The sequence below is a fragment of the Spodoptera frugiperda genome, chromosome 11, assembly GCF_023101765.2.
Source record: "Spodoptera frugiperda isolate SF20-4 chromosome 11, AGI-APGP_CSIRO_Sfru_2.0, whole genome shotgun sequence".
Lineage (NCBI taxonomy): Eukaryota > Metazoa > Arthropoda > Insecta > Lepidoptera > Noctuidae > Spodoptera > Spodoptera frugiperda.
The window spans coordinates 3,722,832-3,737,820 of record NC_064222.1 but is presented as its reverse complement, the minus strand read 5'-3'; the positions used below and the strand labels follow the sequence as shown (position 1 = coordinate 3,737,820).

General features: G+C 35.6%; 1 protein-coding gene across 7 annotated transcripts in view; it reads left to right on the top strand.

The window, feature by feature from the left end:
• The window catches only part of LOC118274815 (LIM/homeobox protein Lhx1), a 61,929-nt gene extending 59,381 nt beyond the window's left edge, over positions 1 to 2,548 (top strand). For 4 of the 7 annotated variants that reach the window (XM_050696781.1, XM_050696783.1, XM_050696785.1 and 1 more), the window contains exons 6-7: positions 154 to 412; positions 916 to 2,266. In XM_050696781.1, coding sequence (XP_050552738.1) covers positions 154 to 412; positions 916 to 1,070 — 414 coding nt within the window. In that variant the 3' untranslated portion in view covers positions 1,071 to 2,266. Of the gene's footprint in view, positions 1 to 153; positions 413 to 915 lie in introns of all 7 variants that reach the window. The other 3 variants (XM_050696786.1, XM_050696784.1, XM_050696782.1) reach the window with 2 other exon arrangements.
• Positions 2,549 to 14,989: the final 12,441 nt, after the last annotated feature.

Below are 14,989 nucleotides of genomic sequence, written 5' to 3'. Positions count from 1 at the left end.
CAATGAAAACTTTCGAATTTTATGAAAATTACGTGACCGCCTTGCGATTTTTCTGTTCCTTTAGAATATCTAAAGTATAAAACTTTACAATTTTACTAAATCATTTGCAATGTTTCGTCACTACGAAGTCTAATCATTCCTTTTCTTCAACAGGTGTGGTTCCAAAACAAGCGATCGAAAGAGCGTCGTCTGAAACAGCTGACATCGATGGGTCGGGGTCCGTTTTTCGGGTCCTCCCGCAAGATGAGAGGGTTCCCGATGAACCTGTCTCCGGGAGGACTGGAGGAGGGGCCTCCGGGGTTTCCGTACTTCGCGACGGCGGATGGAAAGTTCGAATTTGGTTATGGCCCGCCGTTCCACCATGATGCGCCATTCTTCCATCCACCGCCGGCCATGCCTTTTAATCAGCCAGGTTGGTAGACTTTTTGACAAAGAACTTCATATTTAACAGCCATACAATCATCATACTTATCTTAATATTCTCAGAACCAGATGTCTGACGAGTTTCAAAGTCAATCTCGATTTCAAATTCCTATTATTTCAAAGTACCGTGCACGTATCTTGTCCGCAATTTTCAAATCAGGGCCAAGTTCAGCCATAATGGCTTGTTCGAGCGAAACTCCTCAGACCGGGAGTCTTAGACGCGTGAACACAGACAATTATGAATTTTATATGTCTTTTGCGACTTTGAAATTGAAGTGGCGTTTGTGTTATGTCAGATCATGTAATGGTTAAAATAATGTTGGTGAATTAGTACATATTACTGTAAAGTTTTTGACATAGATAAGCATACACTGAAAAATAAATCCATATTTGTTGGATAATTTGGTTTCTGCTTGGTAATTTCAAACAAATCACATCAGAAATCTAACCACCGCATTAAAATATGTACCAGGCGCTTAGTAACGGAAGCAGGTCGTTTCGCAGGCGGCATGGAGACTCTTCCTGGCGGGGAGTTTCCTGAGCAGTTCCCGCCCCCGGACCACCTGGTGCTGCCCCGGCCATCCTCGCCGGAGTTCACGTTCGGCGACGGGCCGCCCCCTCTGCACCCTGAGGGGCTGGTGTGGTAGCTCAAGCCGGAGCCGCGAGACTTCCACGACTGATGCGGCTCGACGGGCTATAAAGTGGACTTTAGCAGTGTTATTAACTAACATATGCGACGAACTATCTATAAAAAGACGCAGTGTTGATGTGATTTTAGTTTCTGTGAACGTTAAGGAGTCTCCCGCTTTGAATCAGGTTTGTTTTTTTATGTTAACGCAGTCTGTGGCTGACCAGTTTGTTTTCTGTTGCTATTTGGTGCTATAAAGGTTAATTTTCCATGTTCTCTCATTGGAGCAATTATGTTTTTGATCGATTTCGATCTGGTATTACTGTAAGTCTTTAGTAAGACTTAATATTGTGGAATATCAAAGTAGGTCTAACACTTAATCACCTTTTAAAAAAGTTCGCTAATCTGTGGACCACACAATTTTTTGCCGCGAAACTGGAGCCTAATGTTTATGGTTGTTCATAAATCGTGGCAAATAAATCTTTGCTTTTTGAAACCTTTTAGTTTAAATAACTTGCTTAACTAATATTAATCGATATATTTGTGAATAAGGAAGACACTGTGAATATTAATATTATAATGTACAGATAGATATTGTAATAGATAATTTATTAAGTTGAATAGAAAGAATAATTTATTTACAATGGGTTACATACTAAGCATAATTTATATAAGAATAATTTTGGTTCCTATAATAAGTAGACACATTGTCAGCATTTTTTTGTATATTTATTATTAATTGATATCTTACCCGTTATTTAAGTACAATCTACTAGAGAGTAACCATCAAATAATGTTGTAAATAATCGATTTGTATATATAAATGTATCGTCTAAGATATTATGTACTTAATTAGGGTACTTTACATAAGTATCGTTGTATTTAGAGCTACCCATTATAGTTTTGTTTTGATAATAAATCAAATTTAAATCATACATACGGAAATTTCAACTTTATTATTGCAATTGTTAATTAAAAATTAGCACTTTGCCCGCGTTACTTGGGTAAATCGTCCTTTTGATCCAATACATGGTCTATCTGTAAACAAAATTTTATCGGAATCTGTCAAGTCGTTTGCGAGATTGAAGAAAAGACGCATTGAAAATTATTTTGTAGAATGTAACGTCAAGTAAAGCTTGATTAAATTAATCTAAAACTTCTTCTAGCTTTATGGAATGGATATCTGAAAAGCAAAAAGACCAACCTGACCTTAAAAATATACTTTATTGAAATAAATTATTGTTGATTGTCAATCAAAACCTAGCTGTCACATAAATCACAACTTTATAGGCATAATAATAGAATTAATTTTCGATCAACCGCACAATGGAGATATGACCATTACATTTGGAACAGAATCACTATATATTATGTATGTACTTTTATATATAAGTGTTAATATTTGGTACTTACATACTGTTGTCTGTCTGTATTTAGCACATACAAAAGTATAATGGAATTGTCTGTAAGAATAAAATCTATTCGAAAAATATAAAACGTTTTATTTTTTGAACACCCTTTTTGCGTGTAAAGGAATGTCCAGTACCCTTAGTACGAGTTTGCTTTACGTTTAAAGTAATCGAAACGAGAGCGCATTCGGCGCTCTGATTGGTCGGCTCGAATAAACCAAACTCATACTAAGGGTACCGAAATTGCTTTAGTGGTTGTCTTCGTGACTGGTAAGAGCCTGAAACTTTAAAAAAGTAAAGTATTTACTGCCGTTCTTGGAGACATTTAATAATTGTTTAAACAATTCCTTAATAAAGATTTTGTTCCGAACAATTGCTAAGGACTAGGTTAAGTAACCATTAAATGACATGAATGGTAATTTTCTAACTAAGTCTACTATATAGATACACAAACGTAAACAGCAACATGAATAGCAAAAAGCTCTCCTTTAATCTAATCTGGTAACATAACATTTCTACTACTGGGAACAACAAGAGATACTCGTACTTAATGAAATCAACTTTATAATAATAAAAAATCTTTATAAAACGTAGCTGTACTCTTAGTACGGAGTGAGTGGAGAATCAGAGCGCCGAACGCGTTCTCGTTTTGATTACTTTAAACGTAAAGCAAACTCCTACTACAGCTACTGAATTACATAATTAAAAGAAAAAGATATATTATTAGCCCAAAACCACGGGATAAGGGTAGAAATCTTGTACAAAAATCATCAAAATATCATCAAAATGTACTTTAAAGGTTCTAACAATCCGGAACTGGGGAGCACCTAGTGGGCTTACCGGGGCTCGGTTCGACAAGCAAGCAAGAGTATAGGAACGGGGTGGTTTTTAGTCAGTAAGAGTACTAACACTTCCTCTCGCCTCGCCCAAGGCGGGAGAAGGAATTGGATGATTTTCGCGCCTTAAAAAAGTGTTCAAACTATATTATAAAGGTACTGACCGATGAAATGACAGCTAATATAAATGAATGAAATGACTAAATGAGTATCAGTAATAAATTATATTACTCACAATAAATAAATTAGTTGTTATGTCAGTCTGTTACATTTGACTGACAAATTGAGTGTAAATTATACTGAACAACCGACCAATGTTATAAAATCAGGGTGCTAAGTGAAAAAGGTTTGCATTTATTTATTTATTAGGATCAATAAAGTGTTTAGTTGTGTTGTTGTTTGGACTGCAGATTAAGCATCGGATTTTAGGTCTATTTTTGAATTGGATAAGGTTTCTTTTTGTTTATATTGAATACGATGTTTTCATAGGACATGGAAAGTGCATATTAAATAAATAAATAAGCCTTTTATTTTCGTTCCCATAGTAACAATATTTCATATCAATTGATAATGGTGTGGTAGGTATGCATATAGGTACGAAAATATAAGTAATATTTTATCATTGTTTATGCATACATCTCATAATACGTCTCATAATAAATAGTGTCTATAATCAGTTAAGTGGTTGCAGAAAGAGTAGATACACCTTTTAAGTACCTAGCTAAAACTAGAAGCTAAAGCTTTTCGAAAGCTAAAGCTAGACAGAGACAATGGACCGCCAATTGCAACGACTCTTACATACCTTTTTCGCTTCATCAACAGTCATCAGTCTTTACATGCATGCTAGTCGGTTAAGGGTACTTTTTACCGTCTTCAAAAAAAGGAGGAGGTACTCATTTCGGATGTATATATTCTTTTAATTTGGTCCTTCTTTAATATACCGATAATATGGTCGCTATATGTCCTTCTAGGGTGCCCTATATCGACGGCCCTATTCATATTCGCCTTGTACTTACTATATATCTATATACCTACCTATCTCTTCTAGTTAAAGTGTGGGTAAATGCAAGTATTACATAACACAAGCCACAATAATAACTAAGTCTTATCTGTCAACTTTGTATGCGCGATATGATCCATTGTTACGTGTGTCGAGGAAGTAGTAAAACCATGTTTATTACATATACGAGTAGGTACCTACCTACAATCGTACGAACGCAAAAGGAAATTAGTTCTAAATATAATCAGAACATTTAGTTTTTCTACAGGACTTGTATATTATGTATTATTCAAATACGAGAGTAATTTTAAGATACATAAAGGCGTACATTTTCAATGGTTTCCACTCTAACTTTTATAAGTTCCGTGTCTCCTGGCTTTACAATTCTCATCTCTGCCACACCTGATGGTAGAAAATGCCTGAGGTTAACTCCTGTACATAGTCGAACGCCTATACAGAGTGTAAATAAATAAAACCACCTAATCTTTCTTTAGAAAACAGCCTCAAAAATCCAAGCCAATTACAAGAAACAACAAAACAAAACAGCGTTGCAGTCAACAAACCCCGACGTACGAACATTCCATTTCATTCTCCCACATTATAGAAACCATCAAACGGGGGATCGGGGAGAATACAACGAAGTCTAGTAGAATACAACCGCGGTGTGAGCACCCTACAGTCCTACGCTGTCCCATCTCCCATTCGCACATAAAAGGAAAATTGGATCGCGGCCTCGCGGGTAGGGTTGCCATTCGTACGGAATTTTCCAAACATTTCCGAAAATTTTGGGCTTTGTCCGCAATGCTGGGGTCAGGATTACTTACAAATGTCTGAAGAACCAAATAAAGTATAAAAAATATTGCGCTGGTGCAAATTCGCAAGTGGAAGCACAAGCGACAGAGAGGCGCTTTGCCATAAAGCTGAAAGTCTGCCGCCAGCTAAAATAAGTTAGTTTTTCATACAAGGCAGCTTACCTGGCTTAGTTTGCTGTAAACGCACTAGGCTTAACACTCATTAGTGTTTGTTTCTTAATTTCCACGATACATAACAATACTACTACAAAATACCCAAAAAGACAAAGATTTTCTTCGGAATTTTGTTACTGTGATCTGCGAACCCTAAGCGCGGGGGAGCGTTTGAACGGCTGAAGCCTCGTTTGAAACAGGCGCGTGTTCACACGGACCGAATTAATCCACGACCGCACACTACCGACTGGTAATTGGAACCGTTCTGTTTGCTTGGATCCGAGCCTATTATCTCACGGGATTGGACCCAGGTCCTGATTATTAGCCATGCAAAGGTAAATGCTAATTCTCTGTATTGAATTTCGGATTGATTTGGAGTTTTGATAGGTAACGCCAACTATTGCTTTTGAGGTATGAGTTTTGGGTTGATTAGTTTTAAGATTAGTTGTTAGTATGAATGCATAATAGGTATGATAACTTAGATCGTATTAGCTGATCAAAGTTACGGATGGAACGGAACATCTTTTAGACATGTTAAATCCATTGCTCATGCCTAGATACGAACAGAAAAACTAGTATGAAAATGTATATTATATTTTCAATGACGTAGGTAGTATTATTTCAAGTCTAGGTGCCGACATAGGTCTTTATTATTTAAAATACATAAGAAAATAAACTTAAAACCTTAGTTTTAAAGAACAATGAAGACTTCCAAGAACCGATACTGGCAACGGATTTATCTACTTTCTTAGTTCTTACCAGTATCCCGTTTTTCAATCTACAGACAACATCAAATTGATTAAATACTTCTTTCTTTAAGTACTTTAGAACATGGAGTATAGAGGCAAGGAGTACCATCTTATATTATGTTAATCCAATTGAAAAATCATCCGTCAAACTCCTTTTTCTTTCGGTGCATTATTTAGGTGTCGTTACTGTAACAAAAGTAAGTATTGTGTTGTTAAGTCTTTGTATACTCCACAGTAAATTTTATGAGGGGATTCAAGACGATGTAAATTGAACAGGCAAGAAAATTTCAATTTACTCTTTTGTACTATTCCTATTTACGTCCAAAATTAACTACCCCTCTTCCCAATCTTCCCAGCCCTCGATTCTACAACAACCCTTAAATTCCTAACCTGCCAAAGGACGACAATGCACTTGTAACGCCTCTGGTGTTTGGAGTGTCCATGGGCGGCGGCGATAGGTAAACATCAGGTGATCCGCCTGGTCGTTTACCGGCTTATAAAAAATACCGATTTTCAAAAAAAATTATGTTAATAAATGCTTAAGCATTTTTATAATTTTAGTCGTTAAAAACTGGAGATGGTACTCCACATCTCCATACTCCATGCTTCAATCGTATCGAAGCTTCCTTATTTCTGTTCGGAACACGTTTGAAAATGAACGTTAATAGTTCGGCCCTTCAGTTGGCACCACTGCTCGAGTGTGACCAATGTTGATTGATTGGACATCGCCCGCGCACCGTTGCGGCTACCTACGTGCAGCTATAGTAAGTATTTATTGTTATATTTCGCCTTCTTTTCTCTATTGTCGTTTTGTAGTTGGATTTAGAGACTTAAGACGTGATAGATATTCTACGGATTAAAGATTTTACCGTAAATGGTTTTGTCTTGAATTTTTTTATGGTATACCTAGGTGGCAAACGCGCATACGGGTCACCTGACGGTAAGCGCCGCCCATAGACACCCGCAATACCAGAGGAGTCACTTGTGCGTTGCCAACCGCAGCCGACGACAGCTCGTTCAAGTTGTGTCATGTTTTAACATAGGTACCTAAACACAATAGATATATGATTTGGGTGAAGTGATAGTTAAATCTAAAAGTACAGTTTTGTATCTAATTATGTTCTAAGGTTCTTTTGTCGCTTTAAATGGATTCATTAGATCTTTAAAAGAAAGAAACTCCACCAGGGCCTTCACCTTTCAGCATCGCGTGGAGTGCAGTAACGTTCTATACATGTGATCGCTAATCCGATTGTCGGACATAAGCTTCCAGTACCTACCGCGACGAGTAATTCTTTGTTCACCTGTTTCCAACTTCGTCTGTCCATCTGTCTAAAATCAGTAGCTGGCACATCTCTTTCAATGTTATACCTATAGTAGGTAGTTACTAAATACTAATTCGGAATAATGTCAAAGTTTGAACAAAAGATTATGTAAAACCAATTAAAGTTATCACCTTACCTATATGACAGTACTATGAAACAGTGACATTGACCCTACCCCTTAGTACAATAAACAGAATACAACACAATACTTCTACATGTAACTGTCCGTTAATTAGTCCCATTGTAAGGGTAGACACCCCCTTACTTATATAGAGCACGCTATACCACCCACTACGTATGGAAGTTACGTTTATTTTTATTGTAAGTGCTAATTACAAAAAATGTGTTACGACTGTCTCAATGCTCGAGCGGTCAGAAGTGTGGTTATCAAGCTATAGGTCTTAGTTTCCATTGGTTGAAAAAATATTATATGTAGGTACGTATCATAAGGTTACAAAGGCATACAAGAAGGTTTAATCTACAATATGTAGGTACAAACTTGTTCCCGGTGTCTGACATAGGTCTTTTTTGACTAGGTATCAAGCTAGAAAAGAAAATCATTCAATGACTTCTCTCACCTTAGGGTGAGATGAAAGGGAGTGTCAGACTCTTACTGGCCACCACCCCGTTCCTACTCCTGTTTTTCAAGCCGAAGCCTCGGTAACCCGCTAGGCAGCCAGGACCGGGTCCACATTACACCTTGAAACGAACACATACATTAACTTCACTGATGCCTCAATAATGCCAGTATATTCATTAAAATTAATGCTTTCACTTTAATGCTACCAATTTTCATAGAAAAACGCAGAAATCTGCGTTTCATGTTAGGTATATTTAGTAATCCGTTACTAAACACCCACTATAAGACCCCGGTCAACGTAACTTTAACGTTAAATCAGATAACAAAGCGTTTGACACCGTATTACACTCGCCTTCTATTTATTCCACCCATAAAAGTTATTTAGTTAGATTAAGTTTATTATAAGTTTCAACGCTACTGTTACATTTCGTTTGCACCATAATCATAAAGAAAGATTGTTATAAAAGATAGTTTTAATATGAAGATGTATTCTTTGGATGTTTGTTTGTTTGTTTATAGGTTATAACTGTGTTAATTATGTTCGTGAAGTTTGATACAAGTTTACTGTAAACTAGAATTGGCAATCGTAACTTTTGTTATTGTTATTATAAGTTGTACCTATAGTTATTTATTGTTGAGTACAGTTGGTTGTATCATCATACAGTTTTCATTGGTTTAGGAATGATTTTGAATTTGAAATCATCCCACTTTCAAAATGAGTTCAAAATAGGTTTCATAATACATATATTAAATAGATCTTACTGAAAATCTTGTAAGAAACTTCCGTGTAAGTCAATAGAAAGTATTTTAACTAATTCATATTTGTAACTATAATATCTCCTGTGTTAAAGTAAATATGTTACTATATACCAGTTAGTTTCCCAATTACGCAAGTTTCAAATTCACATTTAATGGCTTTTATAGAGTAGGTACGACTAAACAAAACATTACATACATAGGTAAGAAGTAGGCAGTTAAAGTTTACCTCATAAAAGCTTTCACAATTAAATACAAATTCAACAAACAGCGAACTACAATTAACATCTCAATTCATTACATAATTTCACATGAAAGTAAAATTAAAACTAAATACTGAAGGCGGTATAAACCGCTCTATGTTTCGTAGGAGCACGAACACGTGTTCACACTGACATTTGCGTGCGCGCACACCATCGTTCAACGTGTGATCTCACCGACTGCACTGCACGCTTCCTACCGATTTACTTAAATGTCACCATACATACAATTTACCACATTATTTGAAGATAGACGCCCGAATACTCAAACGCTACTCAATTTTAAGTTGTACTTAAATATCGTGCTATCTCTGTCATTTTATAAAGAATTGATAGGGACAGAACTACATTTGAGAGCGTCTTAAAATTGAGTAGCGTTTGAGTATTCGGGCATAAATATTATAAAAGTTACGATGTGAAAATGTTAAAACTGTGTTTCAATCGGTTCCCACAGTTTTTAATTTTTTTGATAGTAAGTAATTATGATTTGGTGTACATCTATCATCAGATTATTAAGTTAATGGTTTAAAGATTAACTTCTATTTATAAAAAAAACAGTGTTTACCTCTGCTAATTTCAATCTGCGTTTTACGTAATCCATACAGTTTTACCCGACTATTTAACATTCTTAGATTTCATAAACACTTCATAGGTAAGTGATTCACTTTAATCGAGTTACAATTTCTAAGACCACATTCTGCAGTAGGTAAATTGGTGAACATTCAATGTTATACGCGAACCCAACTTCAACAAAAAAAAAAGTTCCCTACATATGTTCTGTAATTCTTGACTTATTTAAATAAGCTACTAAGCTCTGTAATTCTTGATTAAAACTGCACTTAGAGTCAGCAACTATTCTGTCTGACCTATCGTCTATAGTATGGTCTACCGCATACAGAAATATCTACCCAATAACTGTCTTTTTATAGGCTCTTCCCAATGGAGAGATTAATGCATTTAATGAGACAGAAATAAGTAATTGTACAAGTTAGTAACAAATAGACGGAGAATTAAAAAATGTTGTGAAAAACGACCTGAATAAGTAAGAGAGCATCTGATTCTGATAGAGGATTCTGATGATTTTTCATATAAAAATACATTACCAAATGATGTTAATACATGGTCAATGTGGACTACGGCTAGACTGTAGTTTTGTGTCATGTGACTCAAGGTATCTAAACTACCCGTGCGTACGGTAGAATCGCTTTTCGCGTGCGCCTCGAAGAGACATAAGGCACGGCCCATGCCTGATTTGGAGCTGCGACTACCTAGCTACCTAACAGCTCGAAAAGCAACAGTACAGGGTGGTTTTTAGTCAGTAAGAGGCTGACTCTCCCTCAATCCTCGACCCTCTCCCTTAAGACGGAGAAGTATTGTTTGATAATTTTCCCCCTCAAAAAAGGTATATAAACTAACTGAATAAATAGAAAAAACTACTGTTTTTTATACGCCAATTCTTCACACCACTATCACCTTAATTAAATGCCACTTAAAAAAATATAAATGCGAATATATTTTCCTTTGACGTCTTCATTCAGTGTGATGATGTGTGCTACCTTTTTTTTATATATGTAACTGAAAATTATGTATGTAAGATACCTTCCCCACGCGGACTGAATGGGACATTTTATGGGACCCGAGGATAGATATTATGTCATCGTAAAAACTGATAAAAACGAAGTAATTTCAAGCAAAAACCTGTCAACTGCAAATGTAATTTATACTTTGATGGTGTGTTTTAAATGTTCTGTTTTTATTGAGAATTTATTGTTATGTATATGTCGTAATATTTTTGTAGAAAATGTAGTTTTGTTTTTCGATGTTTTGCTGTGAAGGTATGAATGCACTTTCGAATGTAAATTCTATTTTTTCCGTTCATTCTTCGTTTTTACTCGAAGTTATTTTGAGGGCACATTTGCTTCTTCTGCAATTATCACCGTGATGTTTAAGTATGAATAAAAAGGATTTTTATGAACTTACGTCTTTATTTTTATAGATCACACATTATCTTTTCTTTCTATAACTATATATCGAAAAATGTAAATAAAACAGCACCACACGTGCCAGTTGCATTTTTCAACAGTTGACTCATCAAAGCTGTCTTAATTCTATTTTATTGAATTACTATCGATAAATATCCTGATAAAATAACTACAGGTTCAATTTTAACTACATTTTTTAACTCGGATCCCTACAAACAGGTGTTCGCTTGTATCTAGTTGACATTTCCGTGCCTTGCTGTCATTAAGCATTAGGGGTTAGTTTTATCGAATTATAAATGCCAAAATGTACCTTCAATCTTATGCCCTTGACATAAGAACTATTATTCGTTAGATTTTTTTATGGAATTTAATGAATCTTATTCAAATGTAATAGGGGTGGTTTTCGCGTGATATTTATGTTTTATGTTAAAGTGTTGACATGATAGTGTGGTGCCCAATTCTGGTTTTATTGTTTGTCCTGTTTAATTAAGTATTGGTTAATTAATTGGGTGTTTATGGCGAAGTCTGAGGGGTTGGGGACGTGAATATTTTTAATTGTTATTTTAATTATATTCTAGAATTTATTACAGGTATTACACATACTTGTGTTATGGATAAATGTAGTGTGCATCTGCTTTAGACTAGGTATATTATTATCTTGACTATGATGAGGGCGAGCTTGATTGATTAACCATATTTAATAAACAGAATTTTAAAATGACTATCAAATAGACTATTTATGTATTTACTTCTTTTCAAACGGGTGTCGGCTAAGACAGATACTGAACAAAATAGTAACACTGACAACAATTTTCTAATGCTCTACAATAACAGCTTAAAATTCAAACACGATAATCATGACATATTTAATGCGCTATTTAATTGGTAGCTATTTTATTAAAAAACCTAAAATTAAGATGCTCCCAAAAAGAAGCAAAACTTTAAAAAAAATGCCATATTTCATGCTGTACGCACCTAGTTTCACCTGTCCGAATTTATATTCGAAAAATGCCACAGAAATAAAATTAATTATTGTTTTTTTAACTGTGGCCCACAGAAAAATGTTTATGGCAGAAATTATTTGGTGTTTAGCCGCTAGAGGGCGGGGCAGCGCGTGATTAATATATTTCTATGGAAAAACTTTATAATGAGTTCGCTGGCTATATCGTTGTTTTTGGGTTCTCACTTTTGAAGACGGTTCGATATTTTTTATAAGGAATAAAAGGGTTTCTGTATTACCGGTCTGTATATTCATCCTTAGGTATTATAATGACGTGGTATAAAGAAGCTGAGAAATAAAACAACAGCACGGGTTTGTTCCTTGAGGGGAAAGGTCTGTATAAGGAGTAGCATCACCATTGTTTATTAATCCCATGTTTTTATGTGGTATTCATCAGATGCATAATATCAAGTGCTCACCACTGTCCACTGGTAAACTATGAATCTTTTAAAATCAAAGTCAAGTATGTAGAGGATGCCTAAAGTTCAGCAATGGACTATCATGGGTTGTTCATGAGTAAATTGCGGGTTTTAATGCTATGCAGCACAAACCTGTTCAGCAGACGGATTACCTGATGGTAAGCAATTGCCGCCGCCTGTGGACACCCGAAACATCAGAGGAGTTACAAGTGCGTTACCCTTTGGGAGCTAGGAATTTAAGGGTTGTTGGGGAATCGGGGTTTGGGAAGATTGGGAAGGAATGAAATACAATGCAAGCATTGTTTCACGTCGGTTTTCTGTGAGGCAGTGGTACGTATCACTCCAGTCGACCGGCCCATTCGTGCCGAAACATAGCTCTCCCAAACTTGAAATTCTACATAATAAATAGAACGATAAAACAAATCTAACAAGCACCAACAAAATAATGTTACCTTTACAATAAATTAAAACAAAGCCCAAACTGATTGTGTTCGCATTTCGGAATGGGTTTTAAAAAACAATATTTTATATTGTTTTTTGCGAGCCATCACTTGGAGACACGCCCTCGGTCGCTGGGAATTTGCATTCAGTTTAATCTGTCATTGTCTGGAATGCCCATAAAAAAGGAGTATGAATCCTACGCCAACATTTTTTCTTTGTTTTGCTTTTAAAAAAGAAACTTGCCCGTTCATTAATTGTTCGGAACTTGGGAACTTTCTTGGGTTTCGTTCATGATTTTTCCTTGGAGCTTGTGTTACCTAAAGTAAGTTGAAGTTTGCAATGTTTTATGTTTTCTTTATTGTTCTTTTTTTTGACATGTTGCAAAGGAAATGTTTTCCGAATAAGAACTTCTCGGGTGACTGCTTGTTCACTTCTTTGTTCACATTTGTTGCTTTTAGCAAATTTTGTGTCACAATTACCTACACATTTGTCAGAGGTCCGGCAGCAGCAGGATCTCTGCAAACCTGATCATTTTAAACTGCAACCTTCAACGCATGTAAAAATGGACATAGACCACCAATGACTGGCATAAGACTTGCTGTTGATGATAATTAACATTTTATTTGTTAAATTTGTTTGTGATTGATGCATTTTGAAGCGACTTACCTAATTTAGAGATAACTGATAGATCTTTATCCGCATTAACTGCCGAAAGAAAATTGTTGAAGGCAAATTCTTCGCTAAGCGTCGGTCACCAGTGTCCGAAATGACGGCTAACGTGTTAAGAAATTTGATTATTGCTTTTTGAGTACTTTGATGTTATTTCCACCAAACTCGTTTCTATTGAATTGCATTATCATTATCATTATTAATCATCCACAAATACCTATACGCGAGTAAAATTTCTACCACACCTATATTTTTTTCGACAAACCAGATTAAACCTTATAATCTTATCTCCAGAGCTGATTATGGAAATTATACATTTTGTACAATATGATTGTTATCTTAAACTACTGCTGTGTATTCCCCATTTAATCTTAGAGTAAAAATTTCTCGTATATGTACTGTTAATTGGTTCAACGACTGGCGGTCATAAATTTTAGTCATCTGTCAGTCAAATGAGACCCGTGGACCGTTAGTGTTTGGGTTCATTGTTGATTGCAGCACGACATTGGGGAAAAAACTTCAGAGAAAAAATTGTATCGTTTTGTAAATGTTTTTTTTTTGCATGTATTCGTTTTCTGAAAAGCCAAAATGAGACTGTGTCCAAGTCCATCACAAACGTACATGGCATAATACTGTTGCTATATACCTTTTAATGCTACACAAACACTTCCAAGATAGCTTATTTAGATTTTGTTATTTCAATCCTATGACGTGTCTTGGCATTTGTTTTTTGAGGGTTATAATCATCCAATGACTTCTCCCACCTTGGGCGAGACGAATGAAAGTGTCACACTCTTACTGACTAAAAACCACCCCGTTCCTACTTCTACTCTTCGAGTCGGAACTCCATCAACCCGTTAAGTCGTCCGTGGCTCCATAACCTATCTTGGCTACTATAGAATTCAGCAGTAACTCAACAAGCTGTTATTAAATACATTAATCATTACTTAAACATATTTTCAACTAGTTTAAAAACGTTTATCTAGATCTCCTATTAACAAAATGACGGATGACCAGAACAATGGGACCGGACTCCGGTGCGAAATAAAAAAAGCTCTTAATATTCATATTGCCGCTTCGCCCGCGGCGACTTCGCGAAATTATAACAAAATAAAAACTAAACCTCATCGCGATTTATAATGTAAAAAGGACAAAATAATATGTACCAGACACACTTGATCCCTTATTCAAAGTAAGTTGTGGGTTAAGAGAGGTCTTGAGGATGTGGTTGTATGTGAAAAACAATGGTTAAAAACGTGTCGAGGTAGCAAAATATATTTGTTCGTTTGTCATTAGCATATAGGGACAGACATATCGTAAACAAGATATGTAAATGATATAAGGTGCTTGTACCGTCGCCGCCTTGTAATGATTATTACATCTGCGTCGAGATTTTTTATAGAAACCTCAAGATCAGTTGTGAAATCAACGTCTTCAAGTAATTTTGATTAAAAATAATTTAATGTTCGAAGTATTTTTATGGGTGAGTGTGTCGTTTGTCACACTTGTCTTGTTTGTTATGGTTGGGTGTGTTAAATAGTGAATATTTT